Genomic DNA, 16364 nt, shown 5'->3' on the forward strand with positions numbered 1-16364 from the left:
TCAGTTTCATCGTTTAAGGAAGTTCCTAAGCTAAATTCTGGACAGATTATGTTTGCACTGATATCACGTTCCAAGTAAAAGCTGGTACAAAAGAATAGGGCAAACATTTCCAAATTTTATTCCTACATAACAAAAAGTGAATTGATTGTGATTGTTGAATACACTTTTCTCACTTTTGCTTTGCATTGATCATCCCAGATTTAGCTTGGTATGTCATGTTTTGATTCTAATGCTTGGTTTGCTTTTCTTTCCGTGCATACCAAGGTGAAAGTATGTGTTGTCCATTGAAGCTGTAAAAATCCAGATTTTATCCAACTCTAACATCTACTTTTGTATTAGTTGGACTAACATAAACATGGACTTGAATGATAGGACTATTATTGTCTTTCTTATTTTCATGAAAGCAAGTTCAAGAATGTAGCTGTACATTCTATTCTTTAAATGAATGTACATAGCATCAAGTGTATTATCCTTGATATTTAATCATGGTATTGCATCCTTTTTTTCAATCTACTAAACAGTTAAAAGATGTATGATATTATATCCGTGTCAAACCTCTTTGGGACAGTGATCGTCCTTATTTCATTACATAAGTCATATGAGGGATCTAAGTTTCCCATCAATATGTTGGGTGAATTTTTCTTCAAAATTATAACCTTCATATAAAGGAAGGTAAAATTTGAAGTTTGTGTGTTAATGCATAGATAATGACATATATAAAGTATAATAAATGCGGTAACAAAAGAGGAGAAAATTTACCAATACAGATTTACAAGAATTTGCTTATTTAAGTAATGATAGTTTTTATTTTTTATTTTTAAAAGTAATGATACAACTGCTTCCCATATTAAGCAATGTTGACTCAATGGATTTCATAACTAATAGGGATAAGACACTATTACCTCTTGAACTATACCCGAAGTTGCTACGACACACCTTATCTTTCCCTAGGTCCTATTACCCCCCTAAACTTATTTAAAACGGAATAATTACCCCCTTAAACGCTGATGTCCACTCTCATATGAGAGAGTGACATACACTCTCCTTACCACATGTATATTTATTGTTATCTTTTAAAAAAGATGATTTTTAAAACCCCTTTTTAAAAAAAAAAAAAATTGAAAATTTGATTTTATTTTAAAACCCATTTTAAAAAAAAAACAAAAAAAAACTGAAAATATGGATTAGAAAACTGAATTTTATTTTAAAAAAAAATTATTTTTAAAACCCCTTTAAAAAAATTGAAAATTTGATTTTTTTTAAAATCCATTTTTAAAAAAAATTTAAAAAACTGAAAATATGGATTAGAAAACTGAATTTTCTTTTAAAAAAAATGATTTTTAAAACTTTTTTTTTTTTTGAAAATTTGATTTGTTTCAAATACCCATTTGTTTTTTTTTTTTAAAAAAAAAAACTTAAAACATGAATTTTTTTAAAATATGGAAAAATGGATTTGTTAAAAATATGGAAACTTGATTATTTTTTTAAAATGTCTTAAAAAATCTTGATTTTCATGATTTCATTTTCTTAGGACACTTTTATTTTTCAAATAAAATCCGGAAAAAGTGTTTTTCTTGTCAAAATGTGAAAAAACTGAATTTTTTATAAAATTTGGATTTTTTTTCTTTTTTAAAAAAAATGTGGAAAACCCGTTTTTTATTACCAAATTGGGAAAACTAGATTTATTTTCATATTTTAAGAAAATACCGATTTTTAAGAAAAGAATTAAGTTTTCCCCTTTAATAGGACTCAGGGAAAGGTAAGGTGTGTCGTAGCAACTTCGGCTATAGTTCAGGGGGTAATAGTGCCTTATCCCTAACTAATAGGACAAAATTAACTGTTGCTTATTATTTGCTTTTCTCCATTTATGAAGCAAGAAATTCTTAAGCAAGAAATTCTTAATACTTTCTGTTAGCTTAATATTTTCCATTGATGCCATTAAGATTTCATTGAGTTAGCATATGCAGTGTGCTTCATCCCAGATTACAATTTTTTCTTTCCTCACCAATTTAGCACCATCACCCTACTTTGACATATTAGTGATGCTATCTCAATTGAATGTAGAGGTATGTTGAATCTTTACAACCCCCTGACCACTATTACATTACTTATTATTGTTGCTAAAGCATCTCAGTTTCATCGTTTACGGAAGTTCCTAAGCTAAATTCTGGAAAAGTTATGTTTGAACTGAAATCATGTTCCAAGTAAAAGCTGGTACTTAAGAATAAGGCAAACATTTCCAAATTTTATTCCTACTACTCAAAAAGTGAATTGCTGGTGATTGTTGAATACACTTTTCTCTCTTTTGCTATGGAGTTTTTTCACCGTATTTGGCATGTTGTAGCACTGCGTCTTGCAGTTGTTTCACTTGTTTCATGTGTGACAGACCCGAATGATGTAGCAATTATCAATAGTTCAAGAAAGGGTTAGAAAATTTTGAGCTCTTGAAATGGCCTGAAAATGGTGGAGACCCTTGTGGTTCACCAGTTTGGCCACATGTAGTGTGTATAGGTACATGAATTCAGCAGATTCAAGTCATGGGGTTGGGATTAAAAGGCACTTTACCACAAAACTTTAATCAGTTGTCAAAATTGACAAATTTAGGCTTGCAAAAGAACCAGTTTAGTGGAAAGTTGCCATCTTTTAGTGGTTTGTCTGAATTGAAGTATGCACACTTGAATTACAACCAATTTGACACAATTCCATTAGATTTTTTCAACGGACTTGTGAGTCTACGAGTGTTGGCCTTGCATGAAAATCCTTTGAATGCCACTACTGGTTGGTCATTGCCAAAAGGGTTGCAAGATTCAGCTCAACTGATCAATTTGACAATGATGAATTGTAATTTGGCCCTTGCCTGAATTTCTCGGAACTATGCCATCTTTAGAGGTTTTGCTATTGTCGAGAAATAGGCTTTCAAGGTCTATTCCAGGCACTTTCAAGAATACATGGATCAAGATGCTTTGGTTGAATGAACAGAGTGATGAGATGAGTGGTCCTATAGACGGCGTTATGCACATGTGGTGCACAGGATGCACAACTAACACACATGATGCACGCACAACACACGAAATATTTTAATCATATATGTCATTGTATTTCATCAATAAGGCTTATAGCTTGTTTGGCCAAGCTTCTAAAATGTGCTTATTTTTAAGAGCTTTTTGTCAGATGTGCTTTTCAAAAAAATACTTCTGGAGAGTAGCAGTTCGTGTTTGACTAATCAATTTGAAAAACACTTTTGCCAATTTAGAGAAGTAATTTGTAAAGGTTGTAAAGGTGCTTCTTGGGGAATGCCATGTATAATCAAATAGGATCTGTAACTTCGGCGTAAACCAACTGTTTGCGCCAAATGCTTGAAGATATTTAATATATTAAGTGTTACTACAATTTTAATTTGCTTGAAACTTAGTGAAGGGCAATTAGGTCTTTCTTTACTACTTTTAGCCCTTACTATAAATAGTAGAATATTAGGTTGTGAAAATCGTCAAATGCCCCCTCAACATTTAGTAGGATTAATTATGACGCACCCAACCTTTACGAGTGACCTATTACCCCCTGACTATTTTTTAAATGAAATTATTACCCCCCTGAAACTTCAAATTCAAATTCTGACTCCACCTTTGCTCGTGCTCTAAAAACACATTAGGGCAAAATAGTAATTTAATAATTACTATAACCATAATTTCTCTTCTACAAGTACACTTACAGCGTATGCAGACTAAAAGATAATTATCACCAGTAACTCCATCCTATAAAAAAAATTGATATATTATGCAATTACTATTTCAAAATGGATGCAATGGCCAACTCCATCTCTTATATATGCATAAATAATATTAGATATACTAACACGTTACCCATTCTTTTGAGACTCTTGGTTCAAACTCGACTAAGATTAGATGATAGGAGGTGAATGTAATTGATGTATAAAGTTGAAGGGTCAAATGTTTTTTCCCTTTGAGACAATGGGATGACAATTTACCAATATTCCATATGAAAGAAGGTGAAGTGGAATTGATTAAAAACCTTGGAGGGGCCAAATGCTTTTGATTATTAAGTTTTTCTTAGTTTAAACGAAAATCATGTTGTCTTGCAGTTGGGAATTTTACTTATCTATATTATTTTAAAAGCATGAATATAAATGTTGGTTGATCAAAATATTCTTTAAATATTAAACGACTTTTATACCCTTTGAAGATAGAATTGTACTAATATTTAAGACTTTAAAATTAATTAAAATTAATTAAAATTGTGATAAAAGAATTAGAAAGTGCTTTATAACAAGAATTCTAAATCTAATGAGACACAACATTCTTTTCACTTTTCCTGGTGCCGCTAGCCACTATGTCAAATTTGTTATAGGTTACGTTTTAAATCTCTAAATGCTTAAGGAGTCCAATTCAATTAGGAAGCTTTGTAGATATTAATTAGTATATATTTCACTTCATGCTTTCTTCCTCTTCCACACCAACAGTTAATAGGTTGTTGGCCAATATTCCAAACACATACTTTAGTAAGTTGTCAATCCCTTTTGATTGCTAAATTCATTTAGTTTTTATTTACCTGTGGTTTTATTTTTCTTTGTAGCTTTGTCATGCTTTTGTTTTTTAATCGTTAATTAATTACTGTTTTTACTTGGAGAGTTGGAGGTATTCTTGTTTTAGATACTTGTTTCTAGGGAAAAGCCGGGATCTATAGTTAGATATTGTATGCTTTTCAGTTGTGTAATCTCATAAGAGACTCTAATAGATATTGATAAATTTTGTGCATTGTTGCTATGGAAATTAGATAAACATTCTAAGTTTTTTTCCTCGGTGGTTGTGCTACTATATGAAAATAATTGAACCATTACGTGCTGAAATAAGGAGGACAAATTCATCTTCACTGCTTAAAAGTTCATATAAAATCAATAATTTAAAATTTAAAGGTCCTTACATGCAGTTATGTTATACCGCCGTAATTGATGATTTTTTATACCTTTTAAAAAATAAACCATTCACTCAAGTAGATATATTCATTATGTTTGATATTCAATTTACTGGAAAAAAATGACACTTTAGGCACACAAATATAATCGAGTTAGAATTATAGTAAAAACTAAAGAGACCTATTATTTTTACAAGTCTTTCCTGAATTATAATAAAAATTAAAGAGACACATGCATCTTCTTGATTACATATATATTTTTTTTTAAATGATATTTCACTTATTCCATAAATAAGAAAACATAAAGAGATATACTAACTTTGTAAGACTTTTTATCTTTATTGAACTTCGCACTAGAATGAAGGTGGAGGTGATACCAATTAACGACAAGTATAGCATGACAAACTCTATCAAGTAAGGAAATAAGCACGTCTTCTATCTTTAATTTGAATGAGAGAAGGTTGAAGTTTACGAAGTTAGATTTGTACTACATATTTCGATTTCTATTTCATAACTCAACAACTGGTACTTTTAACTTCTACTAAAATGGAACAGAATTATCACTGAAAAAAGGCCACAAACGTAGTCAGTTATTGATATAAACACAAATTCTAAATAGTCAAATCCTATTTAGTTAAAGTTTGTAGAAGTTGTGTTGGTAAACATATACCTCTTTGAAAATTATTAGGTGAGATAGAACTAGATAACATACTTATAATCTATACCTCATGAACTTAAATAAATGTAATTTGACTGCCAACAATAATATCTTATGGACACGATCTTCAATAGCTATGGCAGAAGCAAACACTAATTTTTTGAGATTTACTTAGATGTGCGAAAAGAAACTTATATTTATTCTAACTAATAATACTCCATGAAGAATATTATTCTACTCTTGAAATAACAAATATTGTTCCTATTGTCGAAAAATATTTGGTCACTACTGAACAATATTTGGACGAAACACTTCATGAAGAAACTAAATCACGAATATCTGACACAAATGAACCATGCACAAAGAATGCCATTAACAAAATCACAAAGAGAAAGAATATAGTATAATTTAACTTCTGGTTTCACATGTTAAACTGAGTTTTTCAATAATTAGAAAAGATTATGTTTTATTATCTACTTCTTTATATCTCATAAAATAAATGTATATAATTACATATAATGTTATCTAATACTTTTTACTATGATCGAGATTGACTGGGATTAACGTGCAACTGCACGTTTATAGAGACTAGTTAAGTAAATGTCCCATCAGCATAATTTAAATCATTGAGCTGGTTTAACTTAAAGTGAACTCAAATTTGTGTGAATAACTTTAGAGCCTGTTTGGAAAGTCACCCATGTAATTAGAATTGAGTGTAATTACACAATTTGACATGTTTGTCAGGCCAATTAATTACATGATCAACATGTAATTGAGTGTAATCGAGAGGTAGTAATTACACTCTTCAATTCTCAGGGGAGGATTGAGAATTGAGTGTAATTACAAGGTTTACTTCTAATTTCTTTTCTTTTTCTTTTTATTTTAATTTCGTTTTTCTCCTTTTAAGATCCTTTCTCCTTTTCTTCTTTTGCATGAGATAATCGGAAACTTGAAAGAGAGTTTCAAGCTATCACATATTCCCTTTATATATAATTCTTCCAACAATCCATCCGTGCAATCTCACATCTTAATTGCTTAGTTAGCATGAGGGCCATGACTAACTAATGCAAAATATATTAGTAATAAATTTAATACCATCTCCACATTGTGTGATTCTATTTCTCCATTTCACCCTTTACAGAAAATTAAACAAACCTAATTTATCTAATGAAATTAATTAAAATTTACTTGGAAGAAATAATTGGTCAACTTTTCTTGTTTTGGTAACCGCAAATATTTCTTTAAGAGTAGCTTTCAAACAATGTAATTTTCCGATCCAATTAACTATTGTGTGATAGAAGTTTTAAGTAAAGATTGGAGATCTAACATGCATCATACGTTCACAGGAACTAGTTTTATAGAAAACTCTATTGATAAGAACAAGTGAAGAGCTGGATTCAATGTGCTGTGGATTAATTTGAAGTATTGGGATACCTTTTCAAACAAGCAGTCCATCAGGTCCCTTTTGAATAAGTCCTCCATTCGTCCATCCGAGGATTCAAGAATCACACTTTATCCTTAAAAGTTAAAATATACCAGTGTTGGACTATTTCCTTTTTCTCCTAAGCCGGCTAACCTCTTATTCTTGTCTTGTTTCTGCAAATTATATCATAAGCACTGCAAATGAAGCTAATAGTTGTCAAAGTCTTCATGTGTGCTTGGACGGCATTTTCAAAAATGACACAAACTATACACCAAAAACTTAAAGCAATTCTGCATGCATGAAGTCTTTTCTATCTTCTATATAAGGAAACTATCTTATCAATCATATCATCCCACCAAAAACAACTTTCTTCTCTTCCAATATTTTCTCCTCCTAAATTCTCTTCTTCAGTTCTTGAAATGGCTAAGCAGTACTTTCTCCTGCTGAATCTGATAGCAGTAACTTTCTGCTGTGTTGTGTTAGCTTTTGAGCCAAGTCCATTGCAAGATTTCTGTGTGGCTGATCCTGCTAGCCCAGGTAATTAAAAAAAATCAGTTATCGCGATAAGAATTTAATTTTCCTCTTATGTACTCCTCTGTTCCAATTCACAAATTTGAATCTGCACGGAGTTTTGAAAAGAAATAAAGACTTTTGAAACTTGTGGTCTAACATTTGTGTAACTATAAAACTTTTGAAACTAGCGGCCTTATACATGTCATTCTTTTTGGAAGGACTAAAAAAAAAGTGTGTCACATAAACAGGAAAGGATGGAGTATTATGTTAGGACTAGAAGATCAATGATTAAATGAATTTTCTCACTGTAATTTTTCCATTGTTTCAGTTAAGGTAAATGGTTTAGCTTGCAAAGATCCCAAGTCTGTTGAAGCAGAGGACTTTTTTTTCTGTGGCCTACATTTGGCTGGAAACACATCAAACACTTTTGGTTCTAAAGTCACTCCTGTTAATGTAGCTCAAGTACCAGGACTGAACACTCTCGGTATTTCACTAGTTCGCATTGACTATGCACCATGGGGAATTAACCCTCCTCACACTCACCCAAGAGCTACTGAAATACTCACAGTCCTTGAAGGTTCTCTTCAAGTTGGTTTTGTAATTTCAGATCCTGAAAATCGCCTTATTACTAAGGTCCTTAAAAAAGGTGATACGTTTGTTTTTCCTATTGGACTTGTTCACTACCAACGGAACGTGGGATATGGAAATGTTGTTGCTATTGGTGCTTTGAGTAGTCAGAATCCTGGTGTTATAAGCATTGCTAATGCTGTTTTCGGATCGGAGCCAGCTATAGAAACAGATGTTCTTGCCAAGGCTTTTCAAGTAGATAAAAGCGTAGCCACACTGATACAATCAAAATTTTAAGCAGCAAGTTTACTTCCAGGACATATGTTGACAGCATTTGTGTTTTGTCTGTGATGATGATGGAGTGAGACATTTATTTTTGTTTACTGTGTGATTATCTATTTGTTTTAGAGCATTTATGTTGTATGAACTTTAATATATTAATTCGTCGTTTAATTTCTTGAAAGTTGAAAGTGTATTGGTGTGTGAATGGCCCAACATTTTGTGATGACATGATTAACTAGCAAAAGTAGTTTACAATGCAAGTGATGATCCTTTTTTGAGGAACTATAATAAGTTTGAGTTAATCGAACTTTTCAAATACCAAGAACCGAATTTGTTAGTATTCGTATCTGCTAATGACTGCGATCACCTCAAAATCAGCCTAAAATCTAACCGGTAAACTCTAACACAGCCCTTTGATCTCAGTTAAAAGAAATTATTGGACATCATAAACCACTACGCTAAACTCTTAATTGGAAAAGAACTGTTATATACACAAATTGGCTGGTTCCATTGCATCTAAAACTGAAGGGGTTACTTGTAACAATTCTTGTGGTAATAGCACTTGCTCCAAATGACATGAACTGAGTGAAAACAAGCATAACCAGATTGGTGTTACCACTGAATAGGATTTCTTGCTTTTAATTTTTATAAAAATGACTAAAAGAAGAACTAACAAATTAAATATAATGATGAGTAACTTTTGTCATAAGATAACATCTTGTCCTGTGTAGTCTTCATGACATCAGATGCCTTCTGCAACAAACTGTACCATAATTTATGTGAATTGTTTTACGTATATATCAAAATGTTTGAATCCGTCTTTATGGCTTGCAACATCGTCTAAATAGTTCAACAAAATCATTTAAAAGGTAATACTTACAGTCATCATGACATATACTTGCGTGCCGAAACCATATCATAAAAAATTAACATACAAAAGTTGAAAATATGACTGATTCAGAATCGTTTTGACATGGTAATATTTGTCCTAAAGAGTGTTCATGAACACTTGTTTGGTATTCTTGCTTTATTGCCAAATAGTTCCTGATATGACCTGTGATATGATAGGCAGATTTGTAAATAAAAGGCATAACTAGAACTAGAAACATAAAACTAGTATGCTGTATTATTACACTTTGTAACTTTAGCATTCTCAGTAATTCTTTACCCAATATATTCTGTGATAAATGCCTGTTGAGGTGTTCAAAGGGCTTGGCCTCATCTGCGAAAGGATATAACTTGATTCATATGGCACATTGGAATCTTTGTTTTATGTGTCCTGGGCATAGGCACTACAGTCTACAGAGTTACTGGCTGGAAAAATGCAAATCCCCATTGTAAAGGGAAAAATATTTGTAGAACTAACACTACAACATCAGTATTGGGAAGGACAAAGTAAGAGCGTTAGAGCCGATTTCTATATTAACTTGAAGGATTGGGACAAATTTTTAAAACAAGCAGTCCATCAGATCTCTGTTGAATAATTAGTATTGCCTAGATATAATATTGCAGTAATAGGTTGCCTTTCTGTTATTTTGGTTATGGAAAGTGAAAGTGTTTCGTTTAGTACGAGATCGCTTCACACCTCTCGTCGGGTTCCACCTATATTTGGTGTTATGCTGTGTATGGAGTTATGTTGTGATGTGATATGTGACGGGGATACGGAGATTTGAGACTTTCTGGTGTTATGCTGTGTTATGGCGCCATCGACGGGTGGACGACCATATTCTTCTGTACCCGATGCATGACTTGCATATTTTTGAAAGTAAACAAATTTTGATATGTTGGATTTGCACTTATGTTTGATACTTCCATTTCGTTTATGTCTCAGAGTTACTTTCTGTACATTCTGCTTTGCATACTCAGTACATATTTCGTACTGACCCCCATTCTTCGGGGGCTGCGTTTCATGCCCGCAGGTACAAACGCACAGTTTGGTGATCCACCGGTTTAGGACACCCTCTCTTGCTGTTGGAGTGCTCTTCTCCTTCCAGAGCATATCTTTTGGTATATATTTTTGTTCGCTATGTATGTATATATATTCGTTCAGGGGTACGGCGGGGCCCTGTCCCGCCATATGACTCGTTTGGTCTGTTTATAGGTCTGTAGACGTATTCGTGGGTGTGAATGCCTACTTCTGTACAGGTGTTTGTATGATCTCTTTCGTTATGGCAGCCTCGTCGGCTTTTGACATATTTGACAGCCTTGTCGGCTTTTGACATATTTGACAGCCTTGTCGGCTGTTGACACATTTGATAGCCTTGCCGGCTTTTCGATATATGCATATGTATATGTTTGCGCTGAAATGTGTCTAATACAGTTTGATATAGTTGAGACGGCATATAGTAGTTATGGTCATATATGCTATTTGTATGTGATTTGATATGGATAGGTATGTCAGGGTGCCCAAGTAGGGCACTAGTTACGGCCTACGGGGTTGGGTCGTGACATTATTTGTCACTTTGTTTGGTTGTATTAATTCTATGTGTTCAATTGTTTGATTCAACAGCTTGAAATTGTAATGTCAACTTTTTCTCTATAGCAATAGAACTATTGGCAAACATTTGCTTTGATTCTATATGGTACTGTCTCAAATTAAGTTGGGAAGTAAACACTTAGAATGTGTACTCTTATCACATATTTTTGGAAACATTAACTACTGAAAATTACTGAATATATAGTGAACCTAATGAAGATAGTTTGGTAGCTATGTATTTAGAAGTTTACTTAAATCATAGGAAGCATGCATGGTCATAGAAAATTTGTAATCATTTTATGTGAAGACTATGCATGGATAGAAATCTTATATTTTTTCAGAATTTTAATTCAAACATACTTCCTTTTGTTTTGGTGTTTGTATAACCTACACAAAACCTTATTTGCCACCCTCGAAGCAACTGTTCATGGCCATTATAAGGAAACTCTTTATGAAGGAGATACGCTAGTTATATTTATACATGAAAAATTGAGATCTGGTGATATATCATAGGGTCTTCCAGAAACATGTGTTAGAAGTGTGTTCGATTGATTCGATATGACGACGTGACGACATCCATGAATTTAAAAAAGAGGGTTGAGGGGTGGAACAAATGTATAACAAGAATTCTTGGATCGTTAACACCTGTTAGAGTATATATATTTTAAATAATCTGTCACAAATATGAACACTCTTGCAATACACTTTATAGCTTGCTATAGTGAGACTTCATCATAAAATAGAAAAACAAAAAAACAAGGAGACCTTGCGAGTAGTGACACTGGATTCTTGGCTTGATACTGAAAATTCCTTTCCTGCTGTTACTACCTATTTGAAGGACTCAACATTTAAATTCGAGAGGAAGCAGAATAGGCTGGAGAGATATGACAGGAATGTAACTGAGAACACTTTGAAGGCCATCAGGAAAATTGATAGAATCAAAGTTGACAGGGAGGCGAAACATATTAAAAAGAGGTTCCTTACTGTGCTTCATTTTTATTTATCATGTGCCTTTTCTTGCTATTAACATCAGTTGGCAAATAGGACAGGATAAAAGGAAAGAAAGCCAATGAGCAGAGAGAAGGAACGAAGGAGCTCGAGCAGTACATTCACTTGGTCAAAGCTCCTGCTGTGCTTGACAAAGAGCCATCTCTTACACTGCCCATCAAGGTCAAGGTTTCGCCAAAGCAGTCAGATGAAAATCCCATGGAGGAATGAACATTTTGCTTCATATACAAACTAAAACACAATCAGATCATGCTTATTTTTATGGTATGTATAACATTTTGATTACATATAACTGTCCTGATCTTGTACTGTATCAGTGATACAGGCGCTCTCTCTGTTGAATTTGGATTGAATTTTTAGATCAAGAACTAAAGCCAGACAATAGTATCTTTAGCAAGGTTCTTGACCATGGAATTATTGTCTTGGAGCTTTCTGTTACACTTCCCCTCTGCCATCACAGTCTCTTTTATGTTCTCGTTTTGATCAAGAACTATGTTGTTTTGTGGTGATTTAGTTTCTACTGTTGGCCTTGGTGGCTTCCTTGCACTTGTACATGTTTATGCATCTTCTGCAAATCAAACACACAAAAGCCAACAAATTCCAGAATAAACCAATAAGAAATAACCCATAAATTGAAGGAAATGATAGAATCTTGCGTGTTTGCATGCATTTCGAATAAGAATTTAACTTGTATACGCCGATAGTGTGAAGAACTTTTATATTATCAATGTATTTTACTTTTGGCTAGTAAGTATTTTCTAAATTACCAAATCAATGCTACCATATATAGTTACAGTTTGCTTTCAAGTTACTTATAAGTTGAGGATGTAAATGCTTTTTATACTGTGAGTGTACTTAGTGGTCAATAAAGTGAGTAAGTGGAGAATCATGAGATCTCAGGTTCAAATTTCAACAGAGGCAAAAGAACATTTTGTATTTTCTTTTCATCTGTCCAAGCCTCGGTAAGGACAACGTTATCTAATATCTGTGCTGTTGGGAGGTGACAAATATCGCATGGAATTAATCGTCGTGCATGCAAATTGACAAATTAAGACACACGATTATTTAAAAAAAAAAGGAAAAAAAAAAGAAGATAAATGACAGCACAATTGCATGATGTCAATTGAAAAAGAAAAAAAAAACTAGGAGGTAGTTGTTAACTCGCATGGCAATAGTTTTGAGCAGACAAGGCTTGGAGCTTTGCTTGTTTTTGGCCACTAAGCTAGACACGAATGCCATCACTCGTTTTTTTTTTTTTTTTTTTTTTTTTGTTTTTTAATGAATTTCTCTTATATAAAAGACATATGACTTATGAGTCTTTCTTTTACTGTTATTATTTTGCATTTTTTTCTGTTTCCACTCTGCTTCATTCTTCTCGCCCTCCTTTTATGACTTAAGCAAAAGTGCCACACTTTTCGATAAAGATAAGTCGTAGTTTTGATTTTCAAAAAGCAAGAGCATATTCCATCGTTGTAAGTAGAGTTTACTATAATATGGCAAAACAAAAACTTGTATAAACACCTTTATTTGATGCGGTAATTTTTTTTATATCGGATACCATTGTGAATAGTAATAGATTTCAGAATTTAGACGCGATATCTTTTGAGTTGAAAGGGTAGTAGATCTAGTTTTACTTATACTGTGCGTGTATAGAGTTCAATCTCAAAGCACCAAATCCAATCGTTGGATCTGCCATTGATAACAATGACGCAACAAAATGGCTGATAGTACTCATATTTTGAAGAAAACGATGAAGGAGAAATTCTCGAGGAGCAGTGGAGCATTATTCGAAATTCAAAGGATAGTGGACCCGTTTTTTCTCTATCCTTTTTTCACTTAAATACCAGGCTATTAGAGTTCAAAACGTGCCTAATTCACACATCATTTGTTATACTCTTACTACTAGACCAAAGTTTGGGACAAGATAGCAAATAAGTTTTAGGGCTATTAGGGTTCAAAACGTGCCTAATTCACACATCATTTGTTATACTCTTACTACTAGACCAAAGTTTGGGACAAGATAGCAAATAAGTTTTAGGGCAAATTTTCTCTGAACTCCCATCGTTTACGATTTACGTTTCTCTCAAACAAAAGTTGTGTTGATAGCAACTACGGATGTATATAGGTAACTAACATATCATATTGCTCAAGGAAGACGAATTTTTTTAACTTATGCTCTACATAAGGAAAGTTCAACAGCATTCCCTTCGACATTCATAGTTCGAAAATAAAATAGCATATATCTAAAGTTTCAAATGAACAAGTAGAGACATCTAACATGATAACAATAGCACATTACAATCATTATATTACAATCCCCACATAATTTGTACACGAACAAACAGACCCCTAACATGATAACCAAAGAAAAATAGGAAATAGAAGGACAATACAAGCACACCGTAGAAATAGCACCTCACTTGCCCTTCTCGGTTATGTTTTTGAAAAATAATCATTGTCATGGAATTTCAAATTTTACTAGTGAAACTCCATGCAAGCGTCCTGAAGTTTTATTCGTGAAATTTAAACTTCATGACATTGATTATTTTTCAACAAGAGCTAAAAAGTGGCTATTTGTGAATTTTACCACACAAGCATCTTCTACAAAATAAAACATCATTATACTTTTATATGTTGGGAGGAAAAAGGACCACTTCTTGCTACTAGTTTCACTAATCATAAAAGCATTTTGGACTTGACTAACTTTAGACCAAGTACAAATGACTTATTATGATCTTTAACAAACAAAGATTCCTAGTTAATTTGTTTTGATCTTTGAATTATCTTCTTGGAGCTTTGTGTTACTCGTCTCCTCTGTCATCGTAGTCTCTTTCTTGTCTTTGTAATCATTGTTTTGTGGTGGTTCAGTTTTTATGGGTGGCTTTGGTGGTGGCCTCCTTGTAGTATTTATGCATCTCCTGCAAATTAAAAACAAAAAGTCCAACGAATTCAAGAAGAAATATTATTAATCAGAAATTTATCACATGAATGTAATGAGGAAACTGTCTAAATTTTCTCTTCTGCTATTTTTCGATATATTTTTCACTTATGGTTAAGAATTATCCTCGTTATCAAAGGCGGAACTAGGATTTTGAGTTTATGAATACAGATTTCAGAAAACACAGTTTATTGGGTTCTTGAAAATTATTTATAAATATTAAGTAGAATTTTTAACATAAATATAAGGTTTGAGTAAAAAACTATTAAGTTATGTCGAACTCGTAACCGAAGCTATAGCTCCACCTCTGTTCGTTATACTTCAGGTTGGAGCTCCATCAGATCTAGTTAAAGGCAAATATGAGATGATTTTCTAACAATAAAGGTAAGAGTTGACATCAAAATTTAACGAAGATCGATAAATTAAAATATCTCATACAGTAAATAGCTATTTTCACGAATTTTTCCTTTAATAAAGATGATGTAATGTTGCACGTTGGCATGCATTTTTGGAAGAAAATACTACTATCTATAGTTGTTAACTCACATGGCTATTACTGTCTTGAGCAGGCATGGCTTGATGCTGGGAAATATTAGCATGGTTTTGGGCACTAAGCTACGTGAAAAAGCCATTAGCAAAGAAATTGAAGTATCTAGCTAGTCTTATTGTGGTGTTCTTCATAAGGCAAGAAGTGATATATAAAGAGCAATATATCACTGTATAGGGAAATCATTGACCATTGAAAAGGAAAAAAAAAAAAAACAAAGAGAATTGTAAAGAAAGACTATACTTTTAGTGGTCGTTTGGTTGCTAGTCAAAATAATCCCGGGATTACAATCCCGGGATTAATTTATCCCATCAGTTGGTATTATTTTATACCATCTGAAAGATGGTATAAAATAATACCAGTATAAATGGGTTAAGAAGGTATAAGTTGAGTTATTCCAGCACTAATTTTTATATCACGTTTGGTACAAGGTATAAAATAATTCCGGGATAAATCTATACCTTATACCAAACGTGGTATAAAAATTAATACTGGCATAACTCATTTTATACCTCAAACCAAACGACCACTTAGTGAAAGAGACATTAGTCTTCAGAGGCTTTCATTTCCGGAGTAAAGTTTTGTGCAAATATCATGTATAAATTCTTTACACCATTAATATATTACAAACAACATGTAATTTCTTATTACGATCCTATATCATATACTAAAATTGAATATAATTTGTCATATACCATTCTCTCCGGACTTCACTTGTGAAAATACATTGATATGTTATTATATAGAAAATGTTAAATCAAACTTATTATGTTATTTATATATTATCTCGATATATATAACTTAAATTCTTTTTCGATTACTTTCACTTTATTATTTTCATACGTGCACAATTGTGGATAAGCATCTTTCACGAATTTCCTTATCTATTGGTTGCCCTTTTATTCTCCTTTATTGTCCCATGCTGTTTGTCTTCTCACAATTGCGGCATGTGGTCAATTTTGAGAAAGTGTCTTTTTTGTTTTCCAAGAAAAGCCACTCCTATTTGTTTCCTGGAAACATCGG

General features: G+C 32.6%; 2 protein-coding genes and 1 long non-coding RNA gene across 3 annotated transcripts; 2 read left to right on the forward strand and 1 right to left on the reverse strand.

The window, feature by feature from the left end:
• Positions 1 to 7370: 7370 nt before the first annotated feature.
• Positions 7371 to 8523, forward strand: LOC132605507 (putative germin-like protein 2-1). The gene is made up of 2 exons (XM_060318640.1): positions 7371 to 7547; positions 7852 to 8523. Exons 1-2 carry the CDS (start codon positions 7430 to 7432, stop codon positions 8385 to 8387), a joined length of 654 nt encoding a protein of 217 aa, XP_060174623.1. The 5' UTR covers positions 7371 to 7429; the 3' UTR covers positions 8388 to 8523.
• Positions 8524 to 10499: 1976 nt separating this feature from the next.
• LOC132608372 (probable ribosome biogenesis protein RLP24) lies at positions 10500 to 12066 on the forward strand. Its single transcript, XM_060322402.1, has 3 exons — positions 10500 to 10517; positions 11561 to 11823; positions 11898 to 12066. Exons 1-3 carry the CDS (start codon positions 10500 to 10502, stop codon positions 12064 to 12066), a joined length of 450 nt encoding a protein of 149 aa, XP_060178385.1.
• Positions 12067 to 14130: 2064 nt separating this feature from the next.
• Positions 14131 to 16024, reverse strand: LOC132607520 (uncharacterized). The gene is made up of 2 exons (XR_009570298.1): positions 15341 to 16024; positions 14131 to 14774 (listed from the first exon to the last, which is right to left on the reverse strand). It is a non-coding gene; the product is annotated as an uncharacterized LOC132607520 (long non-coding RNA).
• Between the last annotated feature and the right edge of the window lie 340 nt (positions 16025 to 16364).

Source organism: Lycium barbarum, chromosome 8, assembly GCF_019175385.1.
Source record: "Lycium barbarum isolate Lr01 chromosome 8, ASM1917538v2, whole genome shotgun sequence".
In the NCBI taxonomy this organism is placed as follows: Eukaryota; Viridiplantae; Streptophyta; class Magnoliopsida; order Solanales; family Solanaceae; genus Lycium; species Lycium barbarum.

What these genes read in the sequence shown, in the direction of transcription:
- LOC132605507 (XM_060318640.1), top strand. Translation starts at nt 7,430, where the DNA reads ATGGCTAAGCAGTACTTTCTCCTGCTGAATCTGATAGCAGTAACTTTC. An exon ending in GGCTGATCCTGCTAGCCCAG is followed by an intron (nt 7,548 to 7,851) that starts GTAATTAAAAAA and finishes CCATTGTTTCAG; the next exon opens with TTAAGGTAAATGGTTTAGCT.
- LOC132608372 (XM_060322402.1), top strand. An exon ending in GCGAAACATATTAAAAAGAG is followed by an intron (nt 11,824 to 11,897) that starts GTTCCTTACTGT and finishes CAAATAGGACAG; the next exon opens with GATAAAAGGAAAGAAAGCCA.